This window comes from Solenopsis invicta, chromosome 5, assembly GCF_016802725.1.
Source record: "Solenopsis invicta isolate M01_SB chromosome 5, UNIL_Sinv_3.0, whole genome shotgun sequence".
Taxonomy (NCBI): Eukaryota; Metazoa; Arthropoda; class Insecta; order Hymenoptera; family Formicidae; genus Solenopsis; species Solenopsis invicta.
Genome location: NC_052668.1, coordinates 26,022,383 through 26,039,406, shown reverse-complemented (window position 1 = coordinate 26,039,406; position 17,024 = coordinate 26,022,383). Strand labels below are relative to the sequence as shown.

Sequence of the window (17,024 nt, the reverse complement as noted above, 5' to 3'; positions counted from 1 at the left end):
AACTAGTATATTTGCAACAGTATTATCATACTTAAACGTCCTACATAATTACTTTGATGACTGAACATAAAAGTATTTTCTGATATGTATCTAGCTAAATTTTTAGATGCTGTAATAAAATCGTTTTTTTCTGTGCAATTTATATTTCATCGTGATATTGAATTAAATTTCACGTTCTTCGTTTCCCTCGATCGAGATTTCGCGTGTAGTGCGCTGCCTACTTGGTGGATGCTATAAGTAGATACGTTTGTGTTTCAGTAGGCAGCGACATCAGAGTGGAGTTCAAGATGCCAAAAGAGGCCGAGGTGGGTTCTTCGATCGAATTGAGGTGCGAGTGGCAAATACTGAGCGGGAGCAACCTCTACTCGGTTAAATGGTACAAGGATGATCACGAGTTCTTCCGATATCTGCCGGACAGCAACCAGAGGACCCAGATTTTTCCACGGCCCGGCGTGAAAGTCGAGGTACGTCCTTTAATCTACATACATTCGCTTGTTGACTACACTGAGAGAAAAATATTTTAACAAAGTTTTATTTAACACGAAAATATTATTCACTCGGTGCGTTCTAATCGCTTACTCACTTGCAATCAAGTTGAAAATTTCTCAATTGAAATATTTATGTAAATAAAATGAAGAAATTTTTAATCAAAGTAATTTTTTCTTGCAGTTCTAGAAAATATATTTATTGTTAGATTAATGTGTGTGTTGTTTTTTTAAGATAATGAGATTTTTTTAATCTAAGAATTCAATAATATTATTAGTTTATTTGTAAAATCATTAAATGTAAAAGTGCAAAGTTATATATTAAAATATATGGTTTTAATAAAATGTATTTTTGTCATTTAAAAAAATTTTTCTCTCAGTGTGCAGTATTAAGTTTCATCATTAATTAATATTTAACTTAGCACAAATAATCGTGAAGATAGGATTAAAAAATATCCTTACGCGTTTTGTAATGTTTGCCGTACAGAGATTTAAAGTAAAAAAGAATACGATAGAAGTATGCAATAATTCAGCCGTAACGTTGAAAGTACACCGGGAGAAACATTAATAACAGCCGCGGAGATTATCGCAGTTCGATTCCTCTGCCTCCTCCGCTTCGGTTATTGGAACGCTCTCGCAGAATTTTCTCACTAGGTATTAGTCGGGAATGGAACAAGTGATACCCTGTCGCCAGCCTGGCAAAGTGTTCATCCCTATTTATCGCGAGTCCCTATTTCGAGATCGGAAGCATCGCTTTGCCTCTTCTCACTCCCTCACCCCTCGTTCCGCGATGCAAGTGAGATTCCTTAAAACGCGGCGCGGAAACTCGCCCGTCGATTTCTTTTACCGACTGTACGCGGGATTCGACGCAATCAATCTTCTCCGTTCGCCATCTCTCTCACCGCCCCGTTCGTCCCAGCTCCGGTACCGGAACACGAAAAGCTCAAGTGCACGCAAGTCTTCGATAAGACGAACGAAAGAAGGAGAGCGAGAAAAAGAGAGAGAGAGCCGGATGGGAGCTGCCGACGTGTCGGGATCTGTACACAAGTTTCCGCGATTCCGATCGGCGCGGCGCGACCGTGAGCAGACGGCACCATCACGTCCCGATGTAATTCATCTTCCCAGGGCTGACTGGCTGGTTGGCCGGTCGGCGGGCCAGCAAAACGTGCCGGGCGGCGTATCCAGACCGCGTTCTTGCGCTGGTACAAACGAGGCGCGAGTTCATCTCGCCGCCGCCGCCACTATTGCCGCGATGCTACATCATCTTTCGCCGCGAGCTCCCCAGTGCAAGCTGTCAGCCGCCGGGAGCTATCTCCTCCCGGGGCCGGTAAAAGGAAAGCGAGTTACTGAGTAAGCTCGATGAATAGTCTTTCCTACTACATGGATGACAGCGTCGAATATAACCGAGTCGGATCGGTCACGCATTGATGAAAGGGATTATGTCGATGTATATATAATAGAAACGAAGTATAGTACGACCAATGTCGTGCTCGAACTTGAGGCGAAATTACGGTTAAAATGAAAGAAAAATCCCAAATCTGCATACGCGAAGTGTAATCAGAAATAGAGAGAGAGAGAGAGAGAGAGAGAGAGAGAGAGAGAGAGAGAGAACGAGATTGATATCAGGAAAAAGGGACTGTATTCCTGAGATATTTTCTAGCACAGACTTTTGTTTGGATCTCTGTTATAATCTTTTCTTTTTCTTATTTTTAATTTGAAGAATAGTACTGGTTATTTTAAGATATTGAAGCACAATAAATTTATTATATCGATTTATAATTAAACCATGACTTGAGATTGTATTAAACCGAATTAAATGGAATTCGCGTTGCTGTGAATGAGGCACGAATTCATCATTTGCCCGCAATAAGCTGTCAGCAAGATGATATCTTTATTTAGAATTCATTAAAGAGAAGTGAGACTGCAGTTCGTTGAATAGACTTTCATGTGGCGTTGATAGTATCGCGTCTAAGTAACGCGATCAGATCGATAATAACAAGTGTACAAAAAAAATAAGATAACTTTTTATAGCATTGTATAAAATTGTGTATTTTAAAAAATGCAAGAAAACCCGGGAGCATCTTGTAGAGGTACGTTTAATATCAGTATTAATTTTATATCCCGTTTGGTCTGATCATAGCCCGATCATTTCTACTTATTCCTCAGGGCGGTTTGGTTATGGCCGTTTCTACTTACATCTTATGTTTGTTCATAACGCTGTCTTTACTACTTATAAAACTTGTGTAAGTGTCGAAAATTTAAAAATTAAATTTCCAGATAGGTGTACGATTATTAAAATAAAGACTAAATTAAGAAAAAAAATTTTTTTTTAATTTAGTCTATTTTACTAATTGTACAGCTGTCTGCAAATTTAACACTTAAATTTTTAACACTTGTACGCATTTCTATTAAATTTGCATTAGCTATAATTACTAAATTAAAAACTAAATTTTTCAAAAAAAAAATTTTTTTAATTTAATCTAATTATTATAGTAATTGTATAACTGTCTGAAAATTTAATTCAAAGGCATACAAGTGTTGAAAATTTGAATTAAATTTGCAGACAGTTAAACGATTATTAAAATAAAAACTACATATATAATTAAATTTTTTTGAAGTTTTCTTTAAAAAAATGTAGTTTTTATTTTAATTTTACAAATTTGTCTGCAAATTTAATCAATCTTTTCAACACTTGTACGCATTTCATAAGTAGTAAGGACTGCGTTATGATCAGACGATATGAGATGTAAGTAGAAACAGCCGTTAATCAGATCAACTTGGACATAAGTAGAAATGACCATGCTATGATCAGACCAAACTAACAAACATAAAATTAATATTAATAACTCTTATTAAAAATGTGATTTATATTTTTCTAATCTTAAAAAAGGATGTGATTTATATTTTTATTTTTAAAACAAGGGCAATCTTCAAAATAGCTCTTTTACGTATTTACGTATATAAGCAGTGACATTGATTAATTTAATTTATTCGCAAGAGTCTAAATAAAGACTTAGTTTGTATTTAACATTTACATTTTAATAATGTATCGAAAGCTGTGAATTAATTCACGCGCATAATGTAGAATTCAATCAACGCTGCATAATTACAGTAACTTCTATCAACAACGATTAAGTGCACGAACATCCTCGACACAATCGATCGCGAGCGGAACGCGTTTGCCGCATCCTTCTGTCGATACCAATGAGACAGGAGCTTGTTTGCTGAATCTGAGGATACATCATTTTCTCTAGAATCCTCGATACTGCTGTGGATTCGCCTATCGGTATTCTCCGTTGGAAACGAGATCTCGCTAGAGTGATAGAGAGAAACAGAAAGAGGAGAGAGAGAGAGAGAGAGAGACAGAGAGAGAACGGAAAGACGTTGAATAGCGAATCGACACAATAATGCCTGGATATTTCTTGCGTATACATGGAATTATGTTTTACCTCAATGAAGCACTCTTGATTTATTTGCTCGCTTGTAGCAGCGTCGAACGTATGCATTTCGTACACGTTACTTCATTTTCAGGATATTACATCTAAAAACTCGCGAGATCAAGCGCACTGTGAAATTACTGATACGAATTGAAATTATCTAATATCAAGTTTCTGAAAGCAGATACGAAAGGTTTATTAAAAATTTTTAATTAACGTGCAATCGAGATCAAAGGATTCCTCCGCTACGTTGCGCCGTAAGGAAATAATTAAACAAAAGTACAACGTGTGTGCAGCATAACAAATTGAATGTTAATATTTGTGTACTTATCTCCTCTCTTTCTCTCTTTTTTTCGCTCTCTCGAGAAAAAAAAATATTGTATTTCTGATAACAAATGCGATATCGGTAAAACGCGAGTAAGTTCAAAGCCTATTTCGTGCCACGTAACATTATCTGCTTTTGAGATCTCCACTGGTCTTCGATTTTCTCTCCCGCTTTCGTATTTCTAGTCTCGCTGTTGAGGATCGAATGTTACAAAGAATGCAATCCACCAGATTGTACTTCAATATTCCACAAATGATGTTCACGATTCACCGGTCTTTCCTCCCGTCTACGAGCCGGGAAATCGTACGATACCATTCGCCAGATGTAATAGACGTACATGTGAGGTCGATCTTCGCGAATAGTAAAATAAATCCTGGCGGATACGACGGTTTTTAGATACGATCCCATTGAGATGCTCGTTTTGAAGATGTATGGACATTTTTGAAAATTTTGCTAAATGTGCGCGAAAATTTTGCTAAATGTGCGCGAAAACTAAAACATTTTTTTACTAAAACATTCAATTTAGTTATCAGGTTTACATGCTATATATTATTTGTTACTTTTTAAAAATTAAAGCATAAGATTGGGATTTTTTTTTTAAATCGTTCTAAAATCCGTGCGTTCCGTGCAGATTATACTTACATTTCACTGAAATTTATAACGTTTTTTAAAAATTAAACCTGCGCCGCTTTTAAAATAAGCGAGTCAATTAAACATTTGCGAAATATTCAGCGTATAATCGTAAAACGCGTAAAATCAAAGCTAAAAAAGAGAAGACGCGAAATCCTCCCCGTTGTCGGCGCGCAATTTTTTTGTTAATTTTCGCTACACGTGCTATCGTTGATCGGCGGTAATCCCCATCAACAAAAACGAGCTTGTAGTATCGGGAAATAAAAATGTAAATCCTCTTCGAGGACATTCTCGATATCGCGTGCAAACATTTCCCGGCTTAGCTAACGAGGATTTTAAATTTCATGAACTTGTGTCGTTCGTCGATATCATTGTAATAATCTAAAGCGTAACATGCAGCACGAAAACCACGAGTGTCGCATGTATTCATACATAGAAAATATTAAAAACGATGAAAGTCTCAATTTTATCTTAAATACGCAGCTCCGATAAGATTAAAAGTTCTTTGAACACAAGTCGAAAATATGTAATCAATGTAATATTGTAAAATATAATTCTAATTTATATTTTTTTTTATATTTATATTTCATTTATTTATGTTAAATATAAATACAATTTATATTTATATTTTTTTATACTTATACTTAGGTAACAATAATTATAATTATATAAAATATAATTATATTCCAAGTTCAGTGATCATTTCCGCTGGGATTTTCAGTTATATAATCCTGGAAATCGACAACATTTTCGTGAACGCTCAATGAAGCAAATCGGCAATACGGTACACCGTCGCTTAGGTACCTTAGCAACGTCTAAAGCAAACAGAACCATTAAAATGGAGATTCCTTTGTCGAATGCACGCATTTGCGAGGCGACGAACTTGCCCAAGATTTTCGGCACGTCGTATACTCGGCGCGGTCCGGAAAACAAGGTCAGTAGCAACGATAGTTTGACGATAGTTTGAGGATAGTTCCGCGAGCGAGATCACCCCCAACGCGAAACTTTCGAGCGATTCGCTAGCTGGATAATACCCTTCTCTCGCGCTCCTTTTTTTCCCCTCTTTTTCTCCTTCCACGGCCATTTTTTAAACTTTCCTCCGTCAGAAGAGCGCGAGTTCCGCCCGCATGTGCGCGCGGTCGTTTGCGCAGAAATTTAAATGATTTAGCTGCCACCCCGAGGGAGCACGCCAATTTTTGATGTTCCGGCAGAACTTTCGCCTTCCAAGGTATATCTCCCGATGCGGAAGAATAACCGGATAATGGTGGCGCAGAAACGATGCTTACCACCCGATTGTCGTCTAATTCGCCACGAAATTTGGATTTAAGATCCAAGTCTGTATGTTTATATTAAAAAAAAAAAAATAAGAAATACCTAATCACTGTATTAATCTTGAGATTCTTCTCGGGATTACTTTTACAACATGCAAAATATGCGCGTCTGTTGACACATAAAAGCTTAAAGGATTAAATTTTGATATCCTACTATCCCTCTTTGAATTTAATTATTATTCCCCACGTTGCTCTCTCGTGCTTCGGAAAAGCCTTTTTCCGCGGATTGGCATGACGTGCAAATTTTATATATAAAATTTCACAAAAGAGAAGAGTTAAACGCACGTAGCATATATAATATATATGGAGGGATTGGTAGAGGATTATTACAATGCCGAGACTATCTGTGTGTATCATTGCGACTATCGCCCTTACGCACACGCACTCAGCAATCCTTGGACAACATTAAACGGCCGCGGCTTTATGGTTTCCACGGATTGAATATCATGGATGACCGTAACTACATTAATTATCCACGCGATTCATCTAATGGAATGGAAAGCCGTTTTAAGCTGCAACGCATTCCTGCCCTCGAAATTCCCCATTTGTATGCAGCTGCTGTTCCGCATTACCGTTCCCTCGACCGTGTCACATATCGAGATACTGTCGTGGATCGTGGCCGTTCACCGAGAAAGTATATGAAAGAGAGAGAGAGAGAGAGAGAGAGATGCCATTTAACCGCGATGCGGACGATCACGCTCGCCTATATTTGAGCGCATTAAAATAGCGTTAACGCAGGCACGCGCTAATACAGTAAAAGTGAGCATTAGATTCGTCATGCTTCAAAATAAAATAGAATCTATTCTATCTCTCGCATCCTTCGCATTCCTTCACGCGATTTCTATTCATTAAAATCGCGTTCTCAATTTAACATGATAATCGCTAGCAATTTGAATATCTCGTCACAATGTTTGATTACGCGATCAATTAGTCGCTTGTTCATTTAATTCAACATCAACTTTAATTTAATTGACTGCAAATTAAACAGAATTATTATGAAATAAGTAAAGACGAGAAATGATAAAGGTAACACTAGGTAACAAAAAGAAACTTTTTTTTAATTATTTTGAATTAGACAAGATATTTCTTGTAGATTTTTGCAAAAAAACTACACCGTATGCCAATTTTTACTAATTATAAGGTTTCCGAAATAATTAAAGTTTAATGTCAAAAAAAGACTTTTTATGATATTTGAAATTTTTTTTGTAAGAAAGGTTAAAGTTATTTCGAAATTCTGGTCAGAAGTCATTGATGTATAAATTCTCTATAAAATGTATTTTGTTATTTATTTCAATGTTTAGTAGTGTTATGAAAGATTTGCATACAGAGATTGCTAAGATAACAAATTTTTTACTTATGACGATTAAGTCATATAATTTATAATTTATGTCTATTGATTACAATACAATTTTATATATATATATATATATATATATATATATATTTATTTATTTATTTATTTATTTATTTATTTAATATATTTAAATACATTATACAATTTATATGTATAGAGAGAGATTTTATATTATATAAAAAAATGATATAATCGTACTATTTCTATCTCGATAAATTACACTATGTGTATCTATACCCATAAACTAAAAATTATATAACTTATCGTTATAAACGGAAAATTTGTTCTCCGTCTGACAAAACTCTGTATTTAAATTCTTCATTACGCAGCTAAAAAGATATCAAAATTATTTAAAAAATGCATTTTACAAAGGATGAGCAATACCGTCATGACTTCTAATCAAAATTTCAAGATAATGTTGATCTCTTTTACAAAAAATGTCAAACATAGCAAGAAAGCACTTCTTGCATTAAATCTCAATTATTTCGGAAACATGACGCGCTGATGAAATTTGATTTGCAACACAGTTGTTAACATCCAAAAATCTACAAGAGAAACATCTTGTCTGGTTCAAAATAATTTTTGACTGTAAACTAATGTGATTTAAGCAAAAGAAAAAACGTTCGAATTGCCGATCACGGCCGAACACGGCGTAGATAAGGAGTATAAATCAACGGGTAACAAGGGAGACGACGTTGACACGGCGGCGCCGTTTTGCGAGTTCGCTGCCGAGAAGGAAATCGCGGTACCGCGCGTCGTTCGTACTTTTATCGCACTGTATTTGCATGTACTTCGCGTGCGACTTAAGATGGCCCGTAAATAGAGCGGTTTCCCGAGCAGCCGGTACGTGGGCAGGAAACGATCGAAAAATCGCGCCAAGGTACCCGGTGACGGTGATGGCCTCCACCTCTTCCGTTGCCTCCTCTTCCTCTTCCTCCTCTTCCTCCTCCCCCTCCCTACCAGTTGGCAGGAAACCAATGAAAATTTCCAAACAATCTGACTAATCTGCCACGACCCCGCGGGCCGCGATCTTCCGCCTCATAAATCACCGCTCGGCTCCTCTCGAGGGTAGTAAAACCTAACAACGCCGCCGCCGCGCCGCGAGTGGCCTGTATTATTCACCAGCCGTCGTCCTTTCCTTTCCCCGCGAATTCCGGACACCCCTCGCGTTTCAACGCGGTATTCAATGCGGCAGCGTGCGGCGACGCTAACGGGACGATCACGGAATCGACGACGCGGTATTAGCGATAATCGCGATTTCGAGGCGAAACAAAACGTTGCATTAACGAGAGACGAAAAATTATGTTGCCTCGCCGCTTGAGCGATGGCACGTCAGATTTTTATCCTGTTTTAACGTCGCTCGAGAGGAGTGCACGAGATTATCTCTAAGACGCGCACGGGAGTTTCATCCATCCGATTTTTCTGCCCTCCGCAATCGAGGAGGGATGCAAAAGGGCCGCGCGCGTCGCTCTCTCTTTCTCTCTCGTTCTCCCTTTCTCTCTCTCTCTCTCTCTCTCTCTCTCTCTGTCTTCCTCTTCTCTCTCCTTCGTGCCCGCATCAAGAGAGCGAGTAGAACCAACAACATCCATTACACGTCCGTATCCGTCCATTAAGCGACGAGTCCATGGACGTCGTTTTGGATGCGCTTAATGGATTCCGCGGGAAGGTTAATTCAACGAAGATGAAAGTGAATGGGGAAGATGAATATCTTCGTGGCGGAACGCGCGGCGCGCGCGATGCGAATTTCACGGTGCATTATCCTTCACAATTTTTTTTTTATCAGTTTTTTTATTCGCGAACGTGCGGATCAGCGGGCAAGGTTCCTCGGCCGTTCATCATTCTCGCCGCGAGTCTTCTCGAAAACAGTCGTGTCTAATTAGAAAATAATGAACCGAAGCTTAACGCCTAACGCATGCGTCGTATTCCGAGTTTTCAGGATGAAAAGGACGCAGGGAAAAGTTGCTGAATGCCTACCAGTTCTCTTAAAGCATACCTATTCGACATTTTTGTTTCATGCAAGCAGCATTTAGTAACAAAGAGAAAAAATAAATAAGAAATAAGATAATATAGACAAAAGTTTGGTAAGTTTAATCACACCTTTCGCAGCATGTTACACAAGAGCTTGTAACAAATTAATTTATTAATACTGAGAGGTTTAAGTAGTAATAGATGACTGAAACATTGAACTACAATTTCAAACTTTGATTTGCATCTAAAACAGCACCAAATGCGAAATATAATAAAAAAAAGAGCAAGTGGTACACATTTGCCAGCTCTCCCGTACTTGTTCCTCTTTTTACATTTCCGCCGTGTTTCTCGGCAACTACGAATCGTCGAATCGGACGACTCACGGTTTAATCCGACGGTCGGCGGTCCGCTCGAATAATTGCAACAATCACGAGCGCATTGGCGCGTTTAACGTCCGTCTATCATTGCCTTACACGACGATTATACGTCACCGCCGGCCGCGGGAGTTTAACGGCCGTTGTCGCGGCGTTCATTCGTGCGCGACTTTTATCCGTGGAAACTCATCGCGAGGAATAAAGATTCAGAACGGTGGTTTATGGGGTTATTCAAAGTTAACGCGCCATGTAACTCGGCGATCTCGGCGGTTCCCCGTGAAGACGGGCTCGTCGTAAGTACGTTTTAAAAAGCAGCATAGCCGCGGAGGGAACGGTATTTCCCGCATTAATGCCAGCGGAAGACACATTGACGATGGCAATAAAAAGAATTGAATATAAAGCCGATTGTATATATATGCGCCGGCATTAGAACCGCGGAGGGAAGGAATTAGAGTTTACGATCAAATAAACGTAATTATCCTACGCCGCAATAGGACAAAGATACAACGGTATTGCAGTCTTTAATTCACCTTCCTCGAGGGGAAAAGATTGCTGTCGGAACTGAAAGTACTAGCTAAATATCGTAAATGAATATTTGCATAATCATCCGCTCAATTGACTCGTAATTTTTAATTAAAATCGGTTTCCAATTGAAAACCATTTATACTTAAACGGCAATACATGTCGGTACTTGAAAAGAATGTTGGTAATTTTGAAATGTAATGAAAATCTGATTCGACAGTCCAAAATTGTTGAAAAATGAGATGCCTGAGCCGAGTAAGGTCAATTTAATTTATTTGATTTTTGTTTAATTTTATTTGTGTGGATATTGAAATTAACTAAATGAAAATAAAATCTTTATTTCAATCACTTACAAAATATAATAAAACGTTTTTCATATAGAATATTTGTAATTAAACAAAAACATTTTTTTAACTCTGATATTGTTTGTGTGGGTCTTATAGTCTTGTATGCTTATAAATATAAAAAATGAATTAGAAAGTAAAATGAAAACAACAAAGAAATTAAATATTATCTTCTATTCAGTTCTAAGATAATTTTAAACACAAAAACGTAAGTCTTTGAAATTTTAGTGTAATTTCTAATATCATCATAATTATCTTTAATTAATTTTCTAATCTTTGGAAATTTCTTCAGCCGTTAAGGTGTAATTTCAACTTCTCAAAAGTTTACTACATTGAAAATTGTTATTTTACGACGTAAGTCTCACACATAACAAGCAAACAATATTGATTATATGTATATAAGTGAGCCTTATTTAATAATTACGTTGTTATTAAAAAATATATTTATTTAAAAAAATTGATATTTACATATTTGTTACTTTCTATAACTAGGAAGTAACATTATCACAAAATTATAATAAACCAATAAAATAGCATAGGCTTAATAAATTTTGCATTAAATTATAAAAACGGCTTAATACACTTGCTCACAAGGTTTTTTGTTTAAACAGACGCGTTGCTATTAGTTGTATTTTCCTTGTTTTTCTACTTCCTGTGACAAACCTTTTGAGCATATACTCTAAGCGTAAAATGAATTTTTAAGTAGTAAATTTAGAAATTGGTTTTACTTACTATTGGACTTTATTCATCTTAGATACAGTATAACAAAAATGTAAAAAGAGAGACAAATGTGTTTTCTATTTTAAAATAATTAGTGGATTACTAATTTATTATTTTATGATTTATTATTTTATAGTTTACACGGAAAGAACAATTTTGCTGAAATACAGATTTGAAAATAATTATGTTGAACTATTTAAAAATTTTATTGTACGTTTTGACTTGGCTGCTACAATATCAAAATTATTTACAGCAACATTATACTTGAGCGTCCTACATAATTTTTTTGATGGCTCAACGTAAAATTATTTTCTGATCTATATCTAGCTAAATTTTTTAATGCTGCAGTAAAATTGTACTTTCCGTGCAATTTTATTGCTACATCTAAAAATGTAACTAGATATATTTAGATCGAAAAATAATTTTATGTTAGGCTATCAAAATAATTATATTTGAGACGCTCAAACATAATAATGCTGCTGCAAACAATTTTGACATTTTATTAACCAAGTTAAACATGCAATATAATTTTTTTAATGATTTAACATAATTATTTTTAAATCTGTATTTCAGTAGAATTGTTGTTTTCTAGTAGGATTGAATACTACTTAACGAAATCGTGGGAAATTTCTAGCGAAAATAAACTATCAAAGAATTTTGTCCTCTAATTTACATTTGTTATTGATAAATTTTCAAAAAAATATTACTATGAACGATAACATAAAATCGTACGGAAGCGTGCAGAATAATAATAAGAAGACGATTTTGTCGTGTATCCCATATAGTTGCTCGTACACGACTACTTCCGCTTTAATAACGTCTCAAGCGCAGCCGAAAGACAAATTACTATGGCGCTCGCGTTTTCCGGAAAGTACCTAAGAGCATCTTTCCTGTGTCGAGCGAGCTGAGGTTCCATTCGGCGACGTAGATTAGCGAGGACGTTGCAGCCAGTCGAGTAAGGTTTGCTCTCCCTCTTCCCTCTACTCCGAGTATTATACTTGCAGCCGCGGTAAGAAGTTGCGAATCAACATCTCGTTATCCGGAATTCGAAAACTTTCGCGTCTGCAACCAACCGACCACCTCTCCCCCTCGCCTACGTTTCTCTCCTCGCGCACTTTCGAGGAAGAAGGCTGATTGTTGCGCGACCTTTTGTATAATTTCCGTCTATCTCTCGGGAAGATTGAAGCCTCGCCCCTTCAGGGTCGCGACAAAAGTAAGTAGACGAAGTTGTCAGATTCAATTGACGAGCAGGTTGTGTCGGTCGGCACTAAGGAGCACACAACAAAAAGAAAAAAGGGTGAGAGAGAGAGAGAAGAGGGAAGAGAAAGATACTTGATAACATCGATAACAAGGCTCTCCTTTTCAACCCTTCCTCTCCACCCTTTCTTCTTTCGAGAGCAACGTCTCCAGCTATGTGGACTTTCGACGAAGGGAGAGCGCGAGGCGATGAATGAAGTCAAAGCCGAGGAAACGCCTCGTTTCCTCGACTAAGAATGCCTTATCGTCAGCGTCTGGGAAAATCTGATCTAAGAAAAGTGGCTAATAATGAAAGTTCCGGACTAAAATAATCCACGAGAATGTCCCGGATACGGCCGGCTTGTTTTAGAGATCGAGAGAGCGCAACTCTTAATCGTCTCCTCTGCAGACAGAAATCTCGAAATTGTTAATTAATCAATGACGGTGGACAAAGGAACCATCGTAATTCCGACCGGCTGGTTAACACGGAGGTGATACCTCCGTCGTCCGCAAAGCACGCCACTAAATCTCTCGCTACGCGCGCGATTAATTTTACAGCGCCGCGGTGTCATCAAGGGAGTCGAAAACTTCGAGACGACTCCTCGTCTCCTCGTATCCTATTTCGAGAAGGGATCTGGACTAGCGCAGTTTCATCCCTCATCCCATGGCCCCCGCTCCTTCTCTTAATACGCGAGCGGTGTACAATTTCGAAACTTAAAGGACGAAGTCAAGGAGGGCTCCGAGCGAATTTGCCTAAGTTCTCCGACTTTGCTTCCTCGCTCGTCCCTCGAATTATTTCGAGCTTCTATCCGCCGGTAAAAGTAATTTTGTTCCCGAACAGAGAGAGAGAGAGAGAGAGAGAGAGAGAGAGAGAGAGAGAGCGAGAGAGAGAGAGAAACCGAGAACGTCGAGTGCCGAGCCGAGGTGAATCAAGCCGTGGCGAGGTGAGAGACGAGTCGAGTCGGGCCGGTACAGACGGTGGGCAGATTCGGTGGAAGGGCACACAGCCGGGGAAAGATGCTTTTAGTTTATTACCTCGAGGAAATTACGCCGGCGAGTCCCCGTCGGCTTCGTTATTTCGTTTTTTTCTTCCTGCTCTTCTTACGGCCAGCGCAGCGCCGGAAGACGCGAGTCACCGCGACGCCAAGCCGCGCCGCTCGCGAGCGGAGCTTAAGATCCTTCCCGATGTAAGCCCCGCCGCGCATTTTGAGAAATTACATCTTACGTTCGTAACGAGGTATTTCGACCGAATCGTTACTGCGTATACAATCGCGCCGCGCTTTTATCCGAGAGGATTTTATCCGCGAGAAAGGGCAGCGCGATTCTCCCTTTCACGGTGGAGAGGAGAATTCAACGGGGATTTACATTAAGAATAGGTAGGTCGTATCTCGTAACCACCTTAAACATGAGAATTTCTGTTTATTAAAGAGACGCCTGAATCTTTCACGAGTTACTTTCGCAGACGAAATCCGGGAACTTTGAGTATTTCTCGTCATTGAATAAAGCCCCCGTCGGTTTACGACCGACAATCCTCTTTGAAACGACGGCGTTCGCACGCAACAGTTTAACAACTTGGAATTAAAAGGATTGATAAATATCAACGTCATTCCACGGAAGCAGCCCTTCCGCCCGATTCCCGCGGCCGTAATGCGTTACCTGCCACGACGGTTTACGAGCGTAATCTATCCTGTCGTGTCATCGGGACGTGCATTATGCAACTTCGAAAGTTTTGCACGCGTTAGGCGCCTCTCGTAAACGCGAACCGGAGAAGTTCGCCGAGCGAAATTAGGCAACGACTTATGCTTGTTCGCGTAAGCATACTTTCGGCAAGCTGACTGTAAAACGCGGCGATTGCGCGCTCTAGAGTAGCTTTTCTATCTCCGGGCTGAAGAATCGCACAGTAAAAGAATGATAATAATAAATTGCCTAGATTATAATTATACATTTTTTTTTATGAAACTGAAGTATTAAATAAATATTACTTGCGTATTAATATACTGCTACTATTACTTTAGAAGCATCTCTATGAATAAAGGCGCCTCTCGATCATTTTGATCGATGATTGCAGTGAAAAGATGTAGGATAACTCCGACATGTATGCCATACCCATATCTAAAACTTAATTTATCAATTATTTCCTACGCTTAAAGAACGTAAACTATACTGATCAAAACTTTATATTGTCTACGATTATTTAAAAAATTAGAGAAACACAAAATATTTATCTTTTATATTTAAAAAAAAACCTTGAAAAACTCTCTTGCATTTTTTTATATTTTACAAAATTGAAGTATTAAATAAATATTACTTGCATATTAATATACTGCTACTATTACTTTAGAAAGCATCTTTATGAATAAACGGCGCCTCTCGATCATTTTGACCGATGATTACAGTGAAAAGATGTAGGATAATTCCGACATGTATGCCATACCCGTATCTAAAACTTAATTTATTAATTATTTCCTACGCTTAAAGAACGTAAACTATAACGATCAAAACTTTATATCGTCTATGATTATTTAAAAAATTAGAAAAACACGAAATATTTATTTTTTTATATTAAAAAAAAAACTTTAAAAAACTTTTGTATTTTTGCGTATTTTCACAGAAGTGGGATATACTGCCGTTTATGTGTGGGATATACGGCGCATAAATAATTTATAAAAAATGCTTTGTAAATAAGACATGAAGTGACAATAACTTATAAAATGTGTTTACAGGGTTTATTATGGGAAATAAGATAAATATATATACGAATTAATAATTTATAATATTGTAGAAGTTAATGCATGCAGATAGTAGATATCAAACTGAACAAAAAGTACAAAAGTTAAGCACTTCTACTTTTTGTACTCCATTTCTCACTATCTCTTGTAGCACGAAATAATTGCTAAGCCTTTTACATTCTCTACAATATTCATTTCACTTAGATTACAATACACATTTGCGCTTACTTACTACGTTGACAAATCGATTCAACTCTCTATAACAATGTTAATAATAATAGTTAAAAAACTGAAATTACTACAATACTAATGTGACAGAATAAAGGCACAGAAAAATAGAGTGCGTATAAATTATCTTCACTCCTATTTTTTTTATTTTTACAGCGTAAAGTCTCACGCGTCGTAAATACTGGAGTTACACTGATGAGAGAAAAAATTATAGTGGTGACAACAATAAGGAGACAACTGTACAAGTTTTATAAATAAAATTATGATATACTGTTAAGTGAACGGTTATAGTTATTGCAATTAAGTTAATAAAAAAATTAATAAAAATTTATAAAACTTGTGTAGTTGTCCCCTTATAGTTGCCACCACTATAATTATTTTCTCTCAATGTACAACAGACGTATTTTTAATATTCTGGGGATATATATAGATACATCTCAAACTGATCAAAGAGTTTTCTATTTCCATAACACGCCAAACGAGTTGAAATTCCTAATTCCCTTTAATTAGCCGTCATCGCGAGCTATCCGGACCGTCGATCAAGAATGGAGGTCCGCCTGTCACCACCAACGGCAATTTTCCTCGGCGTTTGAGATCGCGTGGATTATCAGAATATCGGGAGATCGACGAGACGACCGCCGGAGATGCCGTTAATGTAGCCGGAAATTACGAAAGAGTCGGCTTTTATCGGACACGCGGCGACGATGCAGGTGCAGCTGCCGTCTCTCCGCGCGGTCTCGTCTCGACGACAACGTTAGATTGAAAGCGACCACGTCGATAATCCGCTTTCCTCCGCGCGAGAATCTTTGGTCGAATCAATCTCGACGGAAGAATTGAAAATTGCGATACGCGCGTCAAACCTGCTCTAAAATCACAAAATCTAAATGTTGTGGCATAACACGTCATTATTTATTTTATTTCTAAATGTCCTGAGTACTCTCTCTCTCTCTCTCTCTCTCTCTCTCTCTCTCTCTCTCTATATATATATATATATATATATATATATAAAATCTGTGATAATAAAAGATTACATGATGTAATCTTCCTTTTAAATTGGCGTTATGTGGTTTAATTATGTTTCCTATTCTGTACTTTTAGTTAAATCATTGCGGATCAAATCGTTGTATGCTACCGACATTAATAAACATTCATTTAGTTTATTTTGTACATGTTACCATTCAATAAAATATAATTTCGAGTATCTCTGATATGCATCTGAGATACTTTCTAAGTATCTGTATTTATTATATATATATTATTTTACAAAACAATAAAACAAGAGTTGAGCTCACTATTCTTTATTTTATTTTATATTATTTTAATTTGTGGATACATTTAAAA

The 17,024-nt window shown here is 37.4% G+C and overlaps 1 protein-coding gene across 2 annotated transcripts in view; it reads left to right on the top strand.

Moving 5' to 3' along the window:
• Window positions 1–17,024, top strand: part of LOC105195292 — a 264,833-nt gene that overhangs the window by 25,542 nt on the left and 222,267 nt on the right. Inside the window, exon 2 of one of the 2 annotated variants that reach the window (XM_026131018.2) lies at window positions 262–464. In XM_026131018.2, the coding sequence (XP_025986803.2) occupies window positions 288–464 (177 nt within the window). In that variant the 5' untranslated portion in view covers window positions 262–287. Of the gene's footprint in view, window positions 1–258; window positions 465–17,024 lie in introns of both variants that reach the window. The other variant, XM_011160664.3, reaches the window with a different exon arrangement.